This window comes from Urtica dioica, chromosome 10 (genome assembly GCF_054948205.1).
Source record: "Urtica dioica subsp. dioica isolate 48M chromosome 10, U.dioica_male_clone48M_v1_H2, whole genome shotgun sequence".
Taxonomy (NCBI): Eukaryota; Viridiplantae; Streptophyta; class Magnoliopsida; order Rosales; family Urticaceae; genus Urtica; species Urtica dioica.
This window is the reverse complement of record NC_142765.1, coordinates 15,941,053-15,964,520: the sequence shown is the minus strand read 5'-3', so window position 1 is coordinate 15,964,520 and position 23,468 is coordinate 15,941,053. Positions and strand designations below refer to the sequence as shown.

The window sequence follows — 23,468 nt, the reverse complement described above, 5'->3', positions numbered from 1 at the left end:
CTTGATATTGCCCACTTACCTATAATATTTATCTAGAAAGTCTAGATGTATATATGGTGACCACTCTTCTATTTTAATGTGGAAGTTAGTTTAACTTTGCATCTGATGAGCTCTAAATAAATATAACCTTAGAGCGTGGGTTTTACGTTTTAGGTTACATGCAAGATTTCATCGTTGTAGATGTTTTGAAGCTTCCATTTTAACAAAAAAAAAAAAAAAAAAAAAAAAAAAATACACAAGAGGAGATAGATATAATGTTAGACTTGAATGAAGAAATTATGTATCGATATTCATACCTTTAGATTATTAGTTTATTATGTTAATTGATTTAGTAGATTGGATGGTTGGTTATATGTGGATATTAAGTAAATTTGTCACATTTGACTACAGTATATGACAAATAAAGCTGACTATGTGAAACCCGATAAATGGGATCTCCTGGTCTCGTCCCATATTTTGCGGGAAATGGGACTCCCGGAACCGTAAAAAATGGTACCGGAAAATCCCGGAACCATTTTCAACGGTACCAGAAATTCCCGGTACCATATTTCGTGGTTTCGATATTCCCATATTTATTTTTTTTCATTTTATTTTAATCATGAATGCATTTAAAAATAAATAAAAATTTATATATTTTCAATTAAAAAATAAAATTTAAAAAATATGGTACTAAATGATGCTAATGGGGATCCCAGTTCCGTCTCATTTCTCGGATGGTTCTGAGACAAAAATTCTGGCACCACATTTCATAATACGTTTTTTTTTTTCTCATTTCCCATATAGTACCAATAATACGGGAAACAGGGTTCCACGGGATCCCATATGGTCACCTTTAATGACAAACGCGAGAAGCAGTTCTATCTAGCACAAGAAACATAGATTTCAGCGCGCATTTTAATTCAAAATTTATACCAAGGTTTAAAATATCGATAACGATACCCATACCGAGGTTCTGATTTTACGGATATATCGAGTATCGATGGATATATCGACTGATATTCTATAACAATTTTAATACCGTCAGTGATATATCGATTATCGACGGATATATCGACAAAAATCTTATTACAAAATATAATAAAATATGTACCACTATTTATATTTTTTAAATTTCTAATAAAACAATCAAATTTAAAATATACATATAACTTTTTTCTTATAGATATACATTTCTACTACATTACAAATATTCTTTAAAATAATAAAAAGGAATAGTATTATATATTTAATTATTTAGACTATTAGTATAGATATTATATATATAATACATTATTTGTCATACATATATTTATATGTATTATAAAATATAAATAAGGAAATATTGATAATATCATTATACTAAGTAAAATTAATAAGTAATATATATAAATAATATGAAATAATAAATATAAAATAAAAAACAAATAATAAATTGTTTATTTTCTTTTATTAAAAAAAATTCTAATTTGAACGATATGACAATTATGAGAATTGTCGTTCAAAAAAATCAATATATTGGCCGCGGTGACATTACAAAATGTTGCGGTAAGCTTTTCAAAGAACAAGTTAGATATAGTCGCATCAGCAACATTTAAGACGGATTTTCAAAATCCGTTGTGCAAAATCTAATTGTCACGACACTCAATATTCTCAATGTGGCAAGTCCTTGTACGACGAAAAGACTCGTGGATTTGACATAAAAGGAATTTGTGTTCGTCGTGCAAAACTCGCCGTCAATTTTTATTTTTTATTTTTTAGGTGTTGCATTGCATGATAGAATGTTCGTCGTGCAAAACTCGCCGTCAATGAAAATTCTCTGTTGTGCAATTTACTTTTTTTTTTTTTTTTTGTAATATTGAATGTTAAACTTTTCAATCACATCTGCCATAATGATTTCATTTTTATTTTTCACCAAATTTGGAAAAGCTTGATCCATTTGTCATCACGTTCAATTCATCATAAGTTATTACATGTAAAAAAAAAAAAAGTAAACGTCAAATAAATAATTTAATAGAGACAAATGTATAACATTGGATTGAATAAATTACTTAACACAAGTGGAATTGACTTTAAAGAAGAAGCAAACAGAATGATCATAAGAGAAGAACTCGGTCATTATATTCACTGTATATGTGTGCCACTTATAATCAAATGCAAAGCTTAATATGAATTCCATTAATTAACGTATACAATTGTCAACACTAGAAACCAATACATAAATGCTTATTCATGCCTTGAAAGCTACAGAAGAGAGAACATTCAGTTCTTGAGTGCAATATCAGCGTCACACCTAAATGTTCTTTGTTATTAAATTATTATTATTATTTTTTTTCAGCCCCACTTCTTAACTTTATTTTCTCTGAAGTCTCATCTTAATTTTGGTAATAAATTCTTGCAAGCTGGCTCGCTGATCAAAAAAAGCATGGCATGGCAGTGACAGCTTTTGTATTTTTTTTAATATATATACTATCGTTCTAACTAAGTAACCCTTGATTTTATATACTAGTAAATTTTCCATACAATTTGGGGTACTTTTTATGTTCTATAGAAAATTGGTTCAACTAAATATGGTATCACACACTTTAAGAAGATAATCACGTCTATGTATGTAAATACATACCCAAGCCAAATTCACCCAAAGGTTATAATTTCGAATAATCAATAGATATACTTTCTAGGTTGTTGTGGGGTTTGATATAGTAACAGGAATCTATTCTTTTCTTTCTCTCAGGCTAACTTTTTATTTTGTGTTATATTTTATTAGTGGGCATGATTCCACTCAAAGAAATACTTATTATAAGAATCTTAAATGTGTGTGATGTTTTTAAAATTGAGGAATGGGAATGGCATCCTTGTGGACCAATATTTCTAAATGGGTGTGCAAATTTTATTTTTGCCTTTTTAATTTGGTGCAGAGAGGTTGTTGGGATGTATTAGTGGGGCTTTTTGTGAAAAGAAGAGATGAACGAAATAAGAAGTGTATATTTAAAATATATATATATATATATGTATATACACACACACACAGCAAAATGAGTTATGGTATTATTATTATTAGTAAGGAAATGGGTGTATTTGAAAGTGGGAAGCAACATAGCCCAAACCCCTAAAAAGAGAACAAAACCTTTATTAAGGACCCATACCACTCTGCTGTAAATATATACATATGTATATATATATATAATACCTCATACAAGTCCCCTAAATACTCTACTACTGTCCAAAGGAATTTTTGAATGTGTTACTACTAGGTAGGTATATTATATAAGGTCCATTAGTTATATAGTTATATTTACAGTTTCACGTTGTTATATAACCAACGTTTTGTAAATCTTAAATAAATAATCACGTTCATGTATTTACACGTGTAAATTGACGTAAATACATCACCCTCTTATTTTAATAAAAAGTTAAACTAGGAATGTTACGTCATCTTTATGATTATTTATAGGGGTGTAATCGAATGAGGTTAGTCGATTTTTTCATGTGCTATCAATCCGAACTGCTACAACTATTTTTGTTTTTGTTTTAAAACTCAAACAAAGCCGATTGAAAGGTAAAAACAAATCAAACCAAACCAGAAATAATAGGGTTGGTTTGAATTGATTTTTTCGAAGTATAATTATCGAAAAATGACTTTATAACTCGAATGAAAATCATATATGTATGTTATATCTAACACGTTATGCCAAATAAAATCAAAATTTTACTTATCTTTAGAAAGTTAATATATTAAAATAAAAAATTAAGCATATTTTTAATTACCAAATCTTCATGTATTCGCAAATAATAAAGTATAATACTAAATATTTTTATTTAGTTATAATATTATTAAAAATGATACTTTTATAACAATAGTACACATTTAAAATATTTGCAATCTTAAAAAAAAAAATTAAAAGATTAACACCATCAGGTTGGTTTGGTTCAACACAATCTCACGACTATAAAAAATAAAACCAACCCGAAACAATTGCGGTTTGGATTGGTTACAACCCAAACTTCCATCGGGTTTTAATGAGGCAGTTTTAAAAAAAATGCGGTTTGGTTTGGATGATCGGGTTATTCGGTTTAGTGGTTTTCATGAACACCCCTAATTATTTACCTAAAATTTATGTAACATTGGTTATATAATAATTTCAAACATTTTAGTCGGTCAATTACCTGATTTTTTTGTATTATACATACATTTGTATACAATTCTATTCCCACTATTTGTTCTCCTTCTCGCCATACTTTAAATCCTGTTAAGCCGTTTTTTGGATTTAACATTTGAGGACACGTGGCGTGCCTGGAATAGTCACGTGCCTAGTATTGGGTCGGCTCAAATTACTTTTCGAGAGTCCAAAGGGCTCAAGGAAGTTCGGGATAAAGCCCGAAGCGTCCGGGAGCTTCAGAGGATCTTAGAACCGAAAAGAGGGAAACAATGCTTTGCCTTCTTCTTCGTCGGGAATGCGTTCTTCGTCTTTGATTCCTGGCCTGGAGGTCGAGCTCGCCTGGAGGGTTGAGCTCGTCTGGAGGTTAAGCTCGCCTGGAGGTTGAGCTCGCCTGGGGGGTCGAGCGCTCCTGGAGATCGCCCCTGCCTGGAGGGTGAGCTCGCCTGGGGATTCGAGCTCGCCTGGAGATCGCCCCTGCCTGGATGTCGAGCTCGCCTGGGGGGTCGAGCTCACCTGGAGATCGCCCTGCCTGGAGGTCGAGCTCGCCTGGAGGTCGCCTTGCCTGGAGGTCGAGCTCGCCTGGAGGTCGGCCTGGAGGGAGCTCGCCTAGGGGGGTCGAGCTCACCAGGAGATCGCCCTGCCTGGAGGTCGAGCTCGCCTGGAGGTCGCCCTGCCTGGAGGTCGCCCTGCCTGGAGGGAGCTCGCCTGGGGGGTCGAGCTCGTCTGGAGGTCGCCCCTGCCTGGAGGTTGAGCTCGCCTGGAAGGTTGAGCTCGCCTGGGGGGGTCGAGCTCGGCTGAAGGTCGAGCTCGCCTGGAGATCGCCCCCTGCTGGGGGTCGAGTTCGACTGGGGGGTCGAGCTCGGTTTGGAGGTCGACCCTGGCTGGAGGTCGAGCTCGCCTAGGGGGTCGAGCTCGGCTTGGAGGTTGAGCTCAGCTGGGGGGTCGAGCTCTCCTGGAGATCGCCCCTGCCTGGATGTCGAGCTCGCCTGGGGGGTCGAGCTCGCCTTGGAGATCGCCCTGCCTGGAGGTCGAGCTCGCCTGGAGGTCGCCCTGCCTGGAGGGAGCTCGCCTGGAGATCGCTCTGCCTGGAGGTCGAGCTCGCCTGGAGGTCGCCCTGCCTGGAGGGAGCTCGCCTGGAGATCGCCCCTGCTGGGGGTCAAGCTCGCCTGGGGGGCGTGACCGTGCTCTTCGTGAGCTGCCTACGTACCCGCTTTGCGGGATCAGGTCATGACGTAGTTCAAGGGATTCTCGGTTCAGACTCTATTCCAGAGTTGAGAGTGGAATTTTTTGGGGTTTAGTGTATTTTAAGTTCGGAGTGAATCCTGGACCTTTTTCTCCTTTAGTTCGGAATGAGTTCTGAGTTCGGAGTCCTCCTGAGTTGGGAGAGTATTCGGCTGAGTGAATTTTGGGGTTGAGAGTCTCTGGGGTTTAAAGAGATTTTTGAGTTCGGGGGATTCTCTTCAGTCGTTTTTTTTTTCTTTTGATTTGTGTGAGTGAGCTATTTATAGGGAAAACATGTCGCTTGGCTTGTTGAAAATTCGCTTGTCGCTTCGCTTGTTGAAAATTCGCTTGTCGTTTGGCTTGTTGAAAATTCGCTTGTCGCTTGGCTTGTTGAAAATTCGCTTGTCGCTTGGCTTGTTGAAAATTCGCTTGTCGCTTGGCTTGTTGAAAATTTGCTTGTTTTTAGTCATGCATATTTTTGGCATCTGACTAAATTGTCATTTTATATTGTAACATCGTTTTTGCAATTGAGGTGTCGTTTTTACCATAAGAAAAAGACGGCATAACATTAACCCCCCAGTTTTGCGTGCGACTTGTCGTGCTGGAAATTTAATTGTCTGGAGGTAGTTTTTCCTTGTATTTTTGGCAATGGTCTTGGTGGGTGGTCGTCTGGACTTTGAGCCCGTCGTTGATTTCGGGGCCATAGGGGCTATTAGCGACTTGATCTCGGGAATCAGGCGACCCTAATCCACGGGGGTCGGTATCTTCGGAGCCACGAAGGCCTTAAGCGACTCGATCACGGGGATCGAGCGACCCTAAACCACGGGGGTCGGGATTTTCGGAGTCTCGGGGGCCTTAAGCGACTCGATCACGGGGATCGAGCGACCCTAAACCACGGGGGTTAGTGCGGGATTTTCGGAGCCACGGGGGCATTAAGCGACTCGATCACGGGGATCGAGCGACCCTAAACCACGGGGGTTAGTGCGGAATTTTCGGAGCCACGGGGGCCTTAAGCGACTCGATCACGGGGATCGAGCGACCCTAAACCACGGGGGTTAGTGCGGGATTTTCGGAGCCACGGGGGCCTTAAGCGACTCGATCACGGGGATCGAGCGACCCTAAACCAAGGGGGTTAGTGCGGGATTTTCGAAACCACGGGGGCCTTAAGCGACTCGATCACGGGGATCGAACGACCCTAAACCACGGGGGTTAGTGCGGGATTTTCGGAGCCACGGGGACCGTAAGCGACTCGATCACGGGGATCGAGCGACCCTAAACCACGAGGGTTAGTGCGGGATTTTCGGAGCCACGGGGGCCTTAAGCGACTCGATCACGGGGATCGAGCGACCCTAAACCACGGGGGTTAGTGCGGGATTTTCGGAGCCACGAGGGCCTTAAGCGACTCGATCACGGGGATCGAGCGACCCTAAACCACGGGGGTTAGTACGGGATTTTCGGAGCCACGGGGGCTAAGTTCCTGCTAGAGGCAACAAAATGGATCATTTTATCGTTGATATAAGCATTTCCACTGGGTGGATTACAAAAGGCTTCACTTTGCGGGGATTACATGTGATGGGACGCAAAAAAGATGGTGATAAAAAAGTAGATTAAGTGGAGCCCGATTGTTTACGCGGGTCTTGCTCTTGCCTGGGCGGCTTCTAACTTTTAGGTGACAACGTTGAGAGGAGCCCTTTCCCTTTGAGCTCCGTTCTCATTGTTCCCCTTGCCGACTGCTTTGCCGTGTCGACTTGTCGAGGCTTCAGAGTTGTTGACCATTTTAAGAACAAACTCTTTTAGTTCTCCTCCTCGGATTAAGGACTCGATTTGTTTCTTCAAATCGATGCATCCAGAGGTCACATGTCCGTAACACTGGTGAAACTCGCAGTACTTGGACCGGTCTCGTTTAGCGGGATCGCTTTTTAGAGGCGCGGGGTCGGTAAACTTGTCGCGAGCTAACGCGAGGATCCTCTCAGGCGGGGCGTTCAGCGGAGTGAAATTCGAGTGGCCTCGAAATTTTTCCACCAACAGACTCTTTGAATTAGTATGAGGTCGTCCGGAATTGTCGGCACGCGCCTTTTTCATTTTCCAGTCGTCGGACTCTTCGTCCTCCCTTCGGCGATTTCCTTGGTCGTTTGTCCTTCGGATCTGGACAAACTCTTCTAGAGTGATGTATTTCCCGGCTCGGGCCGTGAGCTCGGTCATTGTCTTTGGCTCTTTCTTGATCAAGGAATTGAGGAAGTCGCCAAGTAGGAGTCCGTCGAGAATCGCCGAAATGGCGTCGCCATCTTCGAACTTGTCAACTCTGTTTGACTCCTCAGTGAAACGTGACAAGTATTCGCGCAGAGATTCGCTTCTCCTCTGCCTGATTGTCAGGAGGTGGCTCTTCCCCAGCTTTCTCTCTCTAGAGCCGCTGAAGCGGGCAAGAAAGTTTTGTTGCAGCTCCTCGAAAGATCGAATGGTTCCGGGCCTTAGCTTGAGGAACTATTGGTAGGCAGGGCTGCTCAAAGTGAGGCAAAAAGCCTGACACATGATCGCCATTGAGTGTCTCCCCACTTTCATCCACATCTGGTACTGCTGTATGTGACAAAGTGGGTCAGCCTTTCCATCGTAAGCAGGGATGCGCGGTAGAATGAAGTCGTGCTTGAAATCCTCTGCGAGGATATTCGTGGTGAATGGAGACGCAGCGTCTTCCATCATGTCGCGGACGTCTGGCGTCAATGTTTGGGTTGCCCTTATGCCTTGCAGTACTTCGTCCCTCAACTTTTGGAAGAGTGTCATCACGTCCGTATTGTCAGTGGGGGTTGCCGCGGGGCAAGTCTCGTCGTGCGTCCTCTTTCGTTAGACGCCTGGTCGAGAGACGCAATGTGTGGTGGAGTTGTATTGGTTGGGATCGGTCCCGTTGCCGCTCGGGGGTTCGCCGGGGGGTGGGGATTCCGTGGAACCTCCCATCGAGCATTTAGCGGTTGCCTTTGGTCTCCGCCATGGCGGGTCCCAGGTCTCGGGTTATGGACGCGTCTTGGTGGTGCGAACCTTCGAGTATCGCCGCTATCCGCCATGTCCTCTTCGTGGCCTCGGCGATCGAAGGTGGATGGACGCGACCGATCCGTTGTAGCCTCGACGAAGGAGCGAGAGCTTTGTGAGGCAGCCGGGTGATTTCGTGGCCTTGCCTCGACCATCGCTCGGCCAGCTTGACGGCGTCGGTGATGGTCATGAACTCCTCGCGCTCTTTCGAGGTGGTTGTGGCCGATGTCCTGAATGCTTGGATCGGGGACGTCATCGCTTTCTCCTTGAAGGGGCTCGGGTGCTTCGCCTTCGGGGTTGTCGTCGGGGACTTGCTCCGAGTCTTCAATTTCCGGTCCCAACGGGATATACTCCGGTACGTCTTGCTCGTCGAAGACGTCGTTGATGAGGGTGTCTTGGCCTCCTAGTCTCGCAACAACGCCGGCGAGACGAAATATACTCGTCTCGATTCGCTCCATTCTTGCGTCTCGGTCGCCTTGAACGAGTACGGGGAGAGATTCCTCTCTGGCGGCGTCGTTCTCTTGGGCTTGGCGAGCTCGGGCCCGAGTGTTGAATGCGATGCTTCCCACCGGAGGGGCGCCGCCCTCGGAGATAGCTAGGTGGCTAGCCATTTGTTGTACGTGAGTTTTGTGGTCTTCCGTGGAGGAAGTGAGTTTGCCGGTGGAGAGCTCGTGGCTGTTCTCGAGATCCCCTCCTTCTAGCGCCAAAATGTTAAGCCGTTTTTTGGATTTAACATTTGAGGACACGTGGCGTGCCTGGAATAGTCACGTGCCTAGTATTGGGTCGGCCCAAATTACTTTTCGAGAGTCCAAAGGGCTCAAGGAAGTTCGGGATAAAGGCCGAAGCGTCCGGGAGCTTCAGAGGATCTTAGAACCGTAAAGAGGGAAACAATGCTTTGCCTTCTTCTTCGTCGGGAATGCGTTCTTCGCCTTTGATTCCTGGCCTGGAGGTCGAGCTCGCCTGGAGGGTCAAGCTCATTTGGAGGTTGAGCTCGCCTGGAGGTTGAGCTTGCCTGGTGGGTCGAGCGCTCCTGGAGATCGCCCCTGCCTGGAGGGTGAGCTCGCCTGAGGGTTCGAGCTCGCCTGGAGATCGCCCCTGCCTGGATGTCGAGCTCGCCTGGGGGGTCGAGCTCACCTAGAGATCGCCCTGCCTGGAGGTCGAGCTCGCCTGGAGGTCGCCCTGCCTAGAGGGAGCTCGCCTAGGGGGGGTCGAGCTCACCTGGAGATCGCCCTGCCTGGAGGTCGAGCTCGCCTGGAGGTCGCCCTGCCTGGAGGTCGAGCTCGCCTGGAGGTCGCCCTGCCTGGAGGGAGCTCGCCTAGGGGGGGTCGAGCTCACCAGGAGATCGCCCTGCCTGGAGGTGGAGCTCGCCTGGAGGTCGCCCTGCCTGGAGGTCGAGCTCGCCTGGAGGTCGCCCTGCCTGGAGGGAGCTCGCCTGGGGGGTCGAGCTCGCCTGGAGGTCGCCCCTGCCTGGAGGTTGAACTCGCCTGGAAGGTTGAGCTCGCCTGGGGGGGTCGAGCTCGGCTGAAGGTCGAGCTCGCCTGGAAATCGCCCCCTGCTGGGGGTCGAGCTCGGTTTGGAGGTTGACCCTGGCTGGAGGTCGAGCTCGCCTAGGGGGTCGAGCTCGCCTGGGGGGTCGAGCTCGGTTTGGAGGTCGACCCTGGCTGGAGGTCGAGCTCGCCTAGGGGGTCGAGCTCGCCTGGGGGGTCGAGCTCGGTTTGGAGGTCGACCCTGGCTGGAGGTCGAGCTCGCCTAGGGGGTCGAACTCGCCTGGAGGTTTAACTCGCCTGGGGGTCGAGCTCGGCTTGGAGGTTGAGCTCACCTGGGGGGTCGAGCTCTCCTGGAGATCGCCCCTGCCTGGATGTCGAGCTCGCCTTGGAGATCGCCCTGCCTGGAGGTCGAGCTCGCCTGGAGATCGCCCTGCCTGGAGGGAGCTCGCCTGGAGATCACCCTGCCTGGAGGTCGAGCTCGCCTGGAGGTCGCCCTGCCTGGAGCTCGCTCGCCTGGAGATCGCCCCTGCTGGGGGTCAAGCTCGCCTGGGGGGCGTGACCGTGCTCTTCGTGAGCTGCCTACGTACCCGCTTTGCGGGATCAGGTCATGACGTAGTTCAAGGGATTCTCGGTTCAGACTCTATTCCAGAGTTGAGAGTGGAATTTTTTGGGGTTTAGTGTATTTTGAGTTCGGAGTGAATCCTGGACCTTTTTCTCCTTTAGTTCGGAATGAGTTCTGAGTTCGGAGTCCTCCTGAGTTGGGAGAGTATTCGGCTGAGTGAATTCTGGGGTTGAGAGTCTCTGGGGTTTAAAGAGTTTTTTGAGTTCGGGGGATTCTCTTCAGTCGTTTTTTTTTCTTTTGATTTGTGTGAGTGAGCTATTTATAGGGAAAACATGTCGCTTGACTTGTTGAAAATTCGCTTGTCGCTTGACTTGTTGAAAATTCGCTTGTCGTTTGGCTTGTTGAAAATTCGCTTGTCGCTATGCTTGTTGAAAATTCGCTTGTCGCTTGGCTTGTTGAAAATTCGCTTGTCGCTTGGCTTGTTGAAAATTCGCTTGTTTTTAGTCATGCATATTTTTGGCATCTGACTAAATTGTCCTTTTATATTGTAACGTCGTTTTTGCAATTGAAGCGTCGTTTTTACCATAAGAAAAAGACGGCATAACAAATCCTTATTGAAAATGAATGATCACAACCAAGAATCAATCAATTATATGCTAGAAATATTATTCTAACATTATATATATTAGTCCTTTATTTTACGCTATTAAAATTAAATCCAAGTGCCATAGAAAAAAATAATGGAGTGTGGAGAAAATGATGGAGCTGTACGTATCAAGCATGCACTTGGCCACCAAAATTAATCAAAGATACGTTGCGATTTAATATTAATTTTTATCGTAATTATCTTCTAAACCTTTCCTTTGAGTATATAATTGTCTAATTTGCACTCTTAATTGGTTTAGCAAGCTTAATCATTACCATCATCATCATCATCATCATCATCATGGATTATGCTACTTAAGAGGGTCAACATTAGTGGCAATGATTATATAATTTATGTGTAGTTGGAGATATGCTCGGATAGAATCAAGGCTGTTAATTTCTTCACTCTTGATCCTCAAGACTAATTAAGTAGGGTTTCGGATATAAGAGTGATGTGTTAGTGTGATTTTGTCGGCAATCGGGTTATGATTTTCTTTGACTTTGATTGACTATATTGACATCAAATACAGATTTCCATGACGTCAAACGCTTATATATATATATATATATATATATATTATATATATATATATATATATATATATAGAGAGAGAGAGAGAGAGAGAGAGAGAGAGGACCCCTTAAAAATCAATACAACGAGTACGCATTCAAACAGCGTGTAATAAGTGTGGTACCAAAAATTGACCATTTTTTTGTTTCTAACTTTTTTTGAAAGCTAACTTTTAACCACTTTGTTCATCAGAAATCCAGGGCAATGGCCAAGAAAATCGCTTAACGTTAGGGCTTGCCGGTTTGAAAAAGATAGAAAGAAAAAGGTAAAAAAATAAAAGCTTGTGGTTTGTCTCATCATCATGAACAAAACAAAAGAATATATACATATCATGATGAGAAGTTTCTATCGCTTATTTATTTCCATGGGTATATATTACTGTATTTTTGTTTTGTTTAGTATATAAACTTAAATTCTTGTGTATTTTCCATCTCTTGAGGTGGGGATTGGGGAATATATTGCATTGACCTCTCTCTATATATAGCACCAACGTGGGGGCACAAGTTTCTTGATAATATATATATATAAGCATTATCGCAAGAAATTATAATAGTCACACACATGCAACGCATATAAATTATAATTCTCATCATTGAAATTAAGCTAGGGACCCAAAAAAAAAAAGAAAAAAAAAAGACGGGTGGTGTATCTGCCTCTGGTTGTCCTTGTATAACTCAGCTATAAGTTGTGAAGTATTTTTCTTTCAATGTTATATTATTAACTTATTATGGTCTAGTCTCGTTATCAGTGAGTAATTATACGATGTCTAGGTCACAAAAACCTCTATAAAGTATAAACTGCTGACAACTAATTATTATGATTGTAATTGTTAAAAAAAAATTATTATGATTGTATATCTAGAGTAGTCAAGTTAATCAGTCCGCCGGGCTCCTAAGATACACAAACACTACTAGAAATATGACATTTAGCGACGGAAGTATTAGCGACGACTTTATCGTCGCTAATTTGTCGTCGCTAATCACTCTTTTAGCGACGATAAAGCCGTCGCTAATTATTTGGTGCCAAAACTTTTAAAGTTTGGCGGCAAAAATAATTAGCGACGAATTAATCGTCGCTAATTATTTATATTCGTCGCTAAGTTCGCGGGGAAACAATTAGCGACGGTATTATCGTCGCTAATAGTTTCGAATTAATTTCGAATTTTAACGAAATTCAAAGAGGGAAAAATCCCCCCAAAATAATTTAAATGAAATGATTTAGCGACGATTTTATCGTCGCTAAATGTGTAAAAATCAATTAGCGACGAGAAAATCGTCGCTAAATTCCTGGTTTATGAACTGAAAATTTAAGTTGATTTAGCTACGAAATTTAAAGACATTTAACGACGATTAAATCGTCGCTAAATGTCTTTAAATACCAGATCGCGACCGAGACCCCTCATTCGCTCTCAAACCCTAAAATCCTCACTTCTCTCTCTCTCTCTCTCTCTCTCTCTCTCTCTCCTCCGCCGTGCGCCTCCTCCGCCGTGTGCCGCCCCGACGCAGTCGACGCCCCGGTAAGTCTCTCTCTCCTCACTTCTCTCTCCTCACATCTCTCTCTCTCCTCACAGTTTCTCCTGTCTGCAGCTCCGCCGCCGACGCCGTCGCCGCTCCACCACCGACGCCGTCCTCGTCCTCATCCGCCCCGGTCCGGCAGCTAGCGCTGCTCTTCCTCGTCCTCGTCCACCGTCCTCGTCGTCCACACGATCCCCGCCGGTAAGTTTTTTTTTTTTTTTTTTTTTTATAACTTTATATATATATATATTTATTAGTTATTTATATAATTAATATATTAGTTATATATATTATTTATTTATATATATATATAACTTTATATAAATAAATGGAATTGTATTAATTAGTATATAGTTATTTATATTAGGTAATTTAAATTATTTAAATTAGTTATAAATAAATGGAATTGTATGAAATTTAGGTAATTTAAATTATGTATAAAAATTAGTTATAAAAATTAGTTATATTAGGTAATATAAATTATTTAAATTAGTTGTAAATTAGGATTAGAGATTAATTATGTATATAAGTATAGTAGATTAGAGATTAATAAATTAGGAAATGTAATTTTGTTAATTACGATTAGAAAATTTAAAATGGTTTAAGTTTGTGTAGTTTATGTATGAATTAATGAATTAAAGGTAATTTAACGAATTAGTTTAAAGGTAATTACTAACCGATTCTCTAAAGGTAACAAACTTAAATTAATGAATTAGTTTAACGAAAATTAGGTAGTTTATGTGAAATTAATTAATTGGTTATGGATTGAAATTGAAATTGGATTTAATTTTTGTTAGAAATGACTAAAAATGTGAAATTAATTAGTTGTTTATAGATTTAAAAATGATCGAACCACTGAGGTTGGATTTATTGTTAGTTTTAGGATGTTTCTATGCAGGTTTTAAAGTTAAAGGCTGATGCCGGGTTGTTAAGTTTCTAGGGTAGGATCGTATTTTGTTTTGAATTTCAGATGGCTGCGGCTACAGGAGCTGGAGGCAGCGGAGGCGAGGATGACTTCTTAGCCCGTCTCCCGAATTACGGGCTAAGAAGTCAAGATGGACGAATGCGAGATCTCGCCTACGGTCCCAAGGTGGACGAATGCGAACGTGGGGCCGGCGAAGGAGGCCGAGATCCGAGCAGCGATTCGAGACAAGTACGACATTCTAGTCGATGGTGATGCAACCGGGAAGAAGAAGGCGATTGTCGATGCGGCAATCATTCGAGACGCGAAGACTCGTCTTCGCGATTGGAGGCATACCTTGCGGTCATGGTTCGACATCGACTGCAAGAGCAGCGTACAGGTGGCGCGGTCGCTGAAACCGAGGACCGTTAAGCTCGACACCGAATGGGAGACGCTGATACAACGATATACGAGCGATGAATTTAAGGTAATCAAATCATTTACGTTAAATATGTGTTTACCCTTTTATTAAACGATTTGTTCTTTACGTGTACGGTTACTTATATTACAGGCCATTCAATCGAAGAACAAGGCGAATCGCGCGAAGAAGAAGACGAAGACTCGACAGGGGACGATTGGGTTCTCGACCCACCGCATGAAGAATGTAAGTTTTATGTTTATATGATACATCAAATCGTTAAAATTATCTAACACTTGAAGTTTTGTTTACATGCAGAAGAGCGCCGAGACAGGCGCTTTCGAGAGCTTGTTTGCGAAGTACAAGCGCCAACATCAGTCTGACAAGTCCGAGTGGCTGACTCCTGAAGCCTCCGCACGTTATGTAAGTTTACATTTATTTTTTTTATTTTTTTATTAATAGATACTAACTAGTTAATTATATCAGGATCGACTGGTCGCTAGGTTCAACACGTTGCGAGCGGAGGCTGAGCAACAAAGAGCGGACGTCGATATTTCCGTCCTAGAGCAGCAGACGATCCGCGATATTATGGGTTCGCGGGCTGATCACTTGACCGGCGTCGGACGTTTGGTGCCACAGGGAGCACGGATGGCGGCTGAAGTCGCCGAAGTCTACGGTTCGGAGGCTGGGACGTCGCAACCAGGATATGTCTCGCAGGAGGTGTTGACATCGACCCTCGCCGCGTTCGCCGAGACAATACAGAGTCAGGTGCCCGGCCTCAACCTTAGCTCGTTCATGTCCCAATTTTCGCAGAGTTCGCAGCAAGCTCCGTCATCCTACAGCCAGCAGACTCCGACGGCCGGCGTCCACACTCCGACGGGCGGCCAGCAGAGGACTCCCGACGCCAACCAGCAGACTCCGACGGGCGACGTCCACACTCCGACGGGCGGCCATCAGAGGACTCCCGACGCCAGCCAGCAGACGACGCCCGGCGGACCAAGTCAGTCTACTCCGACGTCGCAGCCTGCAGAACTTCAGCGCCAGCAAAAGAGCGTTTCACGTCGAGGAGGAGGAAAACGAGCGGCGGGACGACAAAACAAACGTCGCGAGTAGTTTTTATTTCTTGATTTGGATAATATAATTTAGTTTTTATTTCTTGATTTGGATAATATAATTTAGTTTTTATTTATTGATTTGGATAATATAATTTAGTTTTTATTTCTTGATTTGGATAATATAATTTAGTTTTTATTTGATTTTTCATTTTAGAATTTCATAAAAAAAAAAAATAATTAACGACGAAAAAAATAAAAAAAAATTAGGGACGAAATAATTAGGGACGAAATTAGCGACGATTTTGTCGTCGCTAATTCACGCGGGAAATTTTCGCGCGTGAATTAGCGACGACAAAGTCGTCGCTAATTTCCTGTTTCAAAATGGAAAAAAACTTCTCGTCACGACATTTAGGGACGACTTTCTCGTCGCTAATATCGTCGGTAATTATTTAGCGACGAAAAAATCGTCGCTAAATATATTTAGGCACGCACATTTAGCGACGATTATTATCGTCGCTAAAATCGTCGCTAAAGAGATTTAGCGACGATTATGGGGTTTTTAGCGACAAAAAAAAATCGTCGGTAAATGTTGTATTTGTTGTAGTGAAAAGCAAATAAATAATATAAAGTTTTAAATTACTTAAAATATTTTAAGCAACAATCGTATTTGAGAGAGATAGAGAGAGATGTATTTTAATTTGAGCATTTTATAAGTTTAATAGAAAGATAGACACGTGTTTTGAAAATTACATAAAAGTCTTTTTTTCCTTCTTTCTTTTAGATGTTAATATCTACTTTTTAATTAATCACTATTAATTAAAAATACACCACATATAAGAAATAGGGTTTCACGTCAAAATAATGATCTTGTGAGAGATTGACATTAATTTAATATCTATCCAAAATAGCAATGTAGATCACGAGTTATATATTTCGTTAGACTTTGTGGAAAGAGTGATTGGATATTTATTTAATTCAAAAAATTGTGAACCAAAGTATATACTGATAACGTATGATTTTATTTTTTAAACGAAGTTAATGGTATCAAAGGATTACCTATAAGATACATAATGTTTGGTTAATTATCATAATTTGTATGGTCTACCAAAGGATGATCATGGCAAGGGAAAATTAATATGATGGTTGTAGTGTGGTACGAAAAAGGATAGTAAAAAAAAAAACAGATTGATCAAATTGAAAGATAAGCATTTTGGCCCCTTACTTTGTGCCCTACCCAATGTCTAGCTAGTTGCTACATACGTATACTCCACTTGTTAATGTTAGTGGTGAGGGGTAACAAAACATTATCATATTGATATTCACTTTAGTTTTGTGTATATATATGTGTGTGTATGTATGTAGTGTATAAGGAGAGAGCTATGCATTAATAGTTGCAAACATTATTGGATCATATATCATACCATGACATATAGTTCTTTCACATCGCAGTAACTACGAGTTGAGCTATTAATGTTATATCATATACACGTAGTAATTAGATGAAGTGTGTGAGACTAATTAATATATATATATATATATATATATACACACACACACAATTAAAATTCTAATATCAATATAAATACAATCTCTTACACTTAATTTGCTATAATGTCCATTATTTTCCTTTTGAGAGATACGTAACACGTTTGTTTTTATTTATTTATTTATTATAAGTTTCTTTAAGAAAGAGCAATAGACTTTGACATTTCAACATGTTGTGTGGATGGTATGTCATGTCCATAATTAAAGATGATCATGAAAAGTCGAAAATTGTAAATTTTCTTTTGCAGAAAAAAGAAAAAGAACAATAATTTAAATTGTGACGTACGGTGAATACTGAATACCATAATCATATTATTAAATTTATATTTATTAAAAAAAACGGAGTGGCGTATATATACGTAGTGGCTAATTATGGAAGTTCAACCACGAGACATGACTTTCACAATGAAAAATAAGAACATGATCTATAATAATAAAGAACTATACCGTATCGGCGTATCGCATTAGTAATTAGATTATTTTTACTAAGTGAGTTATCAACAATTAGTTATGTGACAAGTGATTATAGAAGTGGAATTGGCCAATTAAATTAACGTTGTCCAAAATGCAATATTGGTGAACTATATACACTTATGCTTGATTTCTAGATGTGCGGAAGAGAAGGCTCGTGGTACAATTTTCAACGGTTCAAAGGGCAATATATATATATATATATATATATATATATATATATATATATATTGTGCTAATTTTATTTAATAACATGTAAGCTAGAAACGTGTTTGTGCAATTACAATGCTAATTCTTACTTATCATTAGTTCTTAATTAGGTAACAATAGGACAATATCACATAGGTGTACAAATAATTTTTTTTTTTATATAATTATCTTTAACATACATAGATATATATGTTAGGCATAACATCTAAGAACTCATGATAAGTAAGAATTAGCATTGTAATTGCACAAACACGTTTAGCTACATATACCATTGCCACCAACACCTATGCTTTGGGTATACAACATGAGCACCATTGGTCGTTCGTCAGATAATACTCTTCGTGCTCGTATGAAACACGTGGAGATTGATCTCTACTTTGTCCGTGAGAAAGTCTTAGCTAATCACCTACATGTGCTTCATGTCCCTACCTTGGATCAAGTGGCCAGTGTGTTCACTAAAGCTACTCGGTGTCGCGTTTCACTACCTTGCAATTCAAGCTAACCATTGCACCGGGGGATATTAAGATAGTGAAATAGACGAAGACAAGTCAATGTAATTAATTAGTAATGTATATGCACGTATATAGTGTATGAAGGAATGAATTAACAATGAATGGTTGAGTTTGCCATTCTATTGCAATTGTAACTAACTTTTTTCCGCCCACTCTCTCTTGCTCCTTCACCAATTTATATATGATAATATTTGAAAATTAAAACAAAGATACCTTCATCAAAAGTTCTATTTAGTGCATACACTAGTGCAATATTATTAATTTTTTTTTAAATAATGAAAAAATTACACTAATTTTAGTGCTAAAGTCGCACCAATTTAGAGTTGGTATATAATAAAAATAAAAAAAATAAAAATTAAGTTCAGGTGATATTTTGGCGTGCTGGCTTGATTAGAGACAATAAATAATAATGACAAACTCGCTATTTTAATGGTACGTGAGTGAGTCCAAGATTCGGCGTATAACCTCATTTACGTAGACATTCAAAGTTATAAAACAACTAGAACTACGTTAAATTGTTTGCTGAATTAGCCAAACAAAAACGATAATAATAGTTAACAAAGATTAGAAAAGTGAGAAAAACGACAAAATAATATGTCAAGAATGGAAAGTGAAGTTCATTCCCTCTTGAAAATCAGAGAAAAAGAAGGAGACGAAAGAATAAGAATCATCAAAAATTGGCACTTTCTTAAGTCTTTCTTTCTTTGTAGTAGTTCTAGTACTAAACCTAGAAAAAAAATAATTATGTATATGCATATTTTTATACAAAAAAAAAAACAAAAAAACAAAAAAACAAAAACAAAAAAGCAAACTCATTTGACCCTCAAAACCCCACATGAATGAAGTACATACCCCACCACCTATCAAGCTTCATTTTAGGTATACACATATACTATATAGATATATAAACACATTATTTATATATATATATATATATATATATATATATATATTTCACATTGTTTGTCAGAAACAGAAAACCAAGAAAATCAAGAGAGAGAGAGAGAGCAAAAAACAGAGTATTATTATAGAAAGAATCTTAGAGAGAGAGAGAGAGAGAGGAGAGAGCCTATATTATTACATACACACATATATAATATAGTTTTTTTGTTCTTTCTATTTATTGTGTGTATATTTGGATTGGAATGGTTGGTTCTGTTTTGTAAGGACATGAAGAAGAAGATCATCAACAACAACAAACAAGAAGAAGAGGGAGAAGGAGAAGAAAAAGAGAAGCTCTGAGTGATCGGTTTGGACAAAGCAAGAGGATAATAATAATATTAATATTTACATTTATAATACCAACATCAATCATTCTTGAGCGATCTCCTTCTTCTTATTATTATTATTATTCTCAACAAACACACACAAAAACACATGACAATAACAAGACAACAAAATCGTCTTAGCCAATCATTTTCGTTATTCCCATTTTCTTCTTCTTCCACGATTTTCCTCATCATCTTTGTGGTGATTTCCTCATCGCTCTCTCTCCCGGTCTCCGGCGACCGGCGTCAGAATCTCACCGTTTTCCGGCCTCAAAAGGAGCTCAGGCAAGTCAGGGCTTATCTCAGGAGCGTCAACAAGCCCTACGTCAAGACAATTCAGGCACATCCTAATATTCATTAATTATTTACTGTGACCACTTTATCCTTAATTATCACTTTTATTTATTTATTATTTTATTCCAATGGCAAAAATAGAGTCCCGATGGCGATGTGATCGACTGTGTGGCTTCTGATCTTCAACCAGCTTTTGATCATCCTCAACTCAGAGGCCAAAAGCCATTGGTGAGTAAGTCGTGCTTTTAATTATTCGATACTCAAGCTTTTTTTTTTTTTTTTTATAGATAAAACCCTTCTTTTGTATATTTATTTATTTTTAATTAATTTCAGGATTTACCGGAGAGGCCAAAGGGACGTTTAAACGAGAGCCGAGAAGAGAGTGTTCAGTTATGGGCTGAGTCCGGCGAGTCATGCCCGGAAGGGACGGTTCCGATCAGAAGAACCACAAAAGATGATATATTGAGAGCCAATTCAGTCAGAAGATTTGGTAGAAAGCCATTCAGGCATGTTAGGAGAGACTCTTCTGGCTCTGGTCATGAGGTACAAAAAAATTATACAAACTAATAAAATAAAAATTTACCGTATGAGAAAAATCTTCATGTTAAATTTTTTTACTACTTTTTTGGGAAAAAAAATAAATGTCTTATGGAAAATCCACAGTGATTTTTTTTTCTTCACATACCTGTCATTCAATGAAAATAGTTTCTGAAGAAAATTCAAACATTTATTTTTTTATTTTTTTATTTTTTTTTCCCCATAATAGACTATCTAAAATTCTAAATTATACGTGTATTTATTTTGTACAGCATGCAGTTGTGTTTGTGAATGGAGATCAATATTATGGAGCAAAGGCAAGCCTCAATGTGTGGACGCCACGTGTCACGAATCAATATGAATTTAGTTTATCACAAATTTGGGTTATTTCTGGTTCATTTGGGAATGACCTTAACACCATTGAAGCTGGATGGCAGGCATGTTATTTTCTTCATCACCATCACATTATTTTTCAAAAAAAAATTTTTTAATAAAAAGCACACTATATTACTTGTGCTATTTTGCTTTATCAATGCACAAAATAAAAGAGCCTTGATCCAAAAGAAAAAGGACTATCAAAAGCAGATTTTAGTAATGTGAAACAGCTGTTTTGTATGTGATATATATGCATGGTATCAATGGGCAACAAGACCTTTTTTATTTTTTTCTCTATTCATTCCTTCACACTTTTTTTTTCCTTCAGGTTAGCCCGGAGTTATATGGTGATAATTATCCTAGATTCTTCACTTATTGGACAGTAAGTGTAACATTAAAAATAAATTCTAAAAACCCAATTACATTATTATATTATTAGTTTAATTATTGATTTTTTTTTAATATTTACAGACTGATGCTTATCAAGCCACTGGATGCTACAATTTGCTATGCTCAGGATTTGTACAAACAAATAACAAGATTGCCATTGGAGCAGCAATTTCTCCAAGGTCCTCCTACAATGGCAGACAATTTGATATTGGCATAATGGTTTGGAAGGTGGGTTTTACTTTAATAATTAATACTCAACAATTTGTTGAATAATAAAATAAAGATGAAGAATATGATATACCTATGCCGTTTATTACTTTTGGTTCTTTTTTTTTTTGGGTGTAACCTTTAGACAAAAGTAATGATGATAGTATACACTACTCCAACAGTCCAACATAACAATTCCCTTGAGATTTTCCCCTAAAAAAATATTAAGTATTAAATAAATTAGACAGTAGACAGTGTAGACACTAATATAAATTTTCATAACCATCCTTCCATAAATTAATATTTTATATTCTTCTTTCTTTCAAATCAACAGAATTTTGCCAATTAAAAACAGGGCTATTTATTTCAGCAACATATAAATTTTTCCCGCTTCCAAATATGTTGAATCAGAAATAAAGAGCATTAAATAATCATAATGTTTGCCATTATATCAACCCCAAACCCAACGTGTCCTTGCTGAGTAAATGTTTGTTAGTGTTTTGACTGATTCAGCCAAATTATGTACTTTTATCCGGAAAAAATAGCCCAGTGTCTATTTTTGTTTCCATTGTAAATTTTTTTATTTTATTAATTAGTGATTGATGTTTGGGTAAAAAGATTAGTAAAATAATTAGATTTCATTAGTTGAAATTGATATGATTTTTTTAGTTAATTTCGACTAGTTATCTAATAGTATACATGAATTCTTGATTATTTTACAAGAGTCTAAATTTCAACAGAATAGTTTTTTTTAACATTTTTTATTTTTAGTCCTTAAATTGACGTCCCCTTATTTTTAGTAATTTGTTTTAGTAACCTTTATCCCTTAGTTATTATTTATGTAAACATCAATTTAATATAATAATAAATCACATTATTGACCAAGTTAGCCACTCTTATTATTAACCAAATTACAACATCATTAAATTGTCGAGTTTTCGCTCCTACTATCACTTGCCACGTAATCAAACGTGCCGTAATTCGTTATAATTTTGTTATTGTGATTTATTATTATTAGGACCCGAAACACGGACATTGGTGGTTGGAGTTCGGGAACGGGCTACTAGTCGGGTATTGGCCGGCGTTCCTGTTCAGTCACCTTAGAAGCCACGCGAGCATGGTCCAATTCGGGGGCGAAATCGTCAATTCCAGGTCCAACGGTTTCCACACATCGACTCAAATGGGAAGCGGACACTTTGCCGAGGAAGGGTTCGGAAAAGCCTCTTACTTCAGGAATTTGCAGGTCGTTGACTGGGACAACAATCTTCTTCCGTTGACCAACCTACACTTGCTTGCTGACCACGCCAATTGCTATGACATTAGGCAAGGAAAGAATGGTGTTTGGGGTACTTATTTTTACTATGGAGGTCCTGGCAGGAATGTAAGATGTCCATAATAATAATATTATTATAATTTGATTATGATAATGGCATAATAACTTTAATTAAAGAAAGAAGAAAAAAAAAAGTTGGATTTAATTAGAGTAGGAAATGAAAAAGAAGGGTTCTATAATTCTTTGTATTGTAGGTTTGGTTTTTGATATGTTTGTTTTTATTTTTTATTATTACTATTACTATTATTTTCTTCCCACCACGTGGGATTTTGTAAATTTGTGGGAACAAACAGCACACAGTGTTATTAATATAGTACTGCTTGGTTTTATTTATATTAATTTTTTTTATATATAAATTGTTATATATGGAAGGATATATGTATTTTAAATTTTTAGATGTTAAGAAACATTTACTATCGTTATAAGCACATGAAAAAAGGAGGCGGGATTTTTAGATAGTAGAATCAATCAAATCAACCATATCTTTCTTTCATGGTAAATAATAATAATAAAAATTTAAAGTTATTACTTTATTGGTACTATAATACCATGCTTTAAGGCATTGCATGTGAGTAGCAACAAAGAGGGAAGTTGTTAATTTAAATAATAGGAGTTCTTCTAAGTTCTATTAACTAATGAACCTTCCAATAATACTACTAATTATATAATACTTAACTTCCTAAAACTACATGCAACAAGAATCTTAGTGACCATATAAAAATAATTGTTAGGTGACAGTCAAAAGCAGAGCCAAACTTCAATTAATTACTCTCAGCATTCCCAATTTACACTTCT

At 39.2% G+C, this 23,468-nt stretch overlaps 2 protein-coding genes across 2 annotated transcripts; one reads left to right on the top strand and one right to left on the bottom strand.

The window, feature by feature from the left end:
- Window positions 1-7,022: 7,022 nt before the first annotated feature.
- On the bottom strand, window positions 7,023-8,135 carry LOC149383540 (uncharacterized). Its single transcript, XM_089627826.1, has 2 exons — window positions 7,911-8,135; window positions 7,023-7,838 (listed from the first exon to the last, which is right to left on the bottom strand). The coding sequence occupies exons 1-2, from the start codon at window positions 8,133-8,135 to the stop codon at window positions 7,023-7,025; spliced, it is 1,041 nt and encodes a 346-aa protein (XP_089483952.1).
- An 11,072-nt stretch (window positions 8,136-19,207) lies between these two features.
- On the top strand, window positions 19,208-23,006 carry LOC149383539 (protein neprosin-like). Its single transcript, XM_089628708.1, has 7 exons — window positions 19,208-19,877; window positions 19,973-20,059; window positions 20,165-20,374; window positions 20,641-20,805; window positions 21,072-21,125; window positions 21,215-21,361; window positions 22,359-23,006. The coding sequence occupies exons 1-7, from the start codon at window positions 19,647-19,649 to the stop codon at window positions 22,734-22,736; spliced, it is 1,272 nt and encodes a 423-aa protein (XP_089484834.1). The 5' UTR covers window positions 19,208-19,646; the 3' UTR covers window positions 22,737-23,006.
- Window positions 23,007-23,468: the final 462 nt, after the last annotated feature.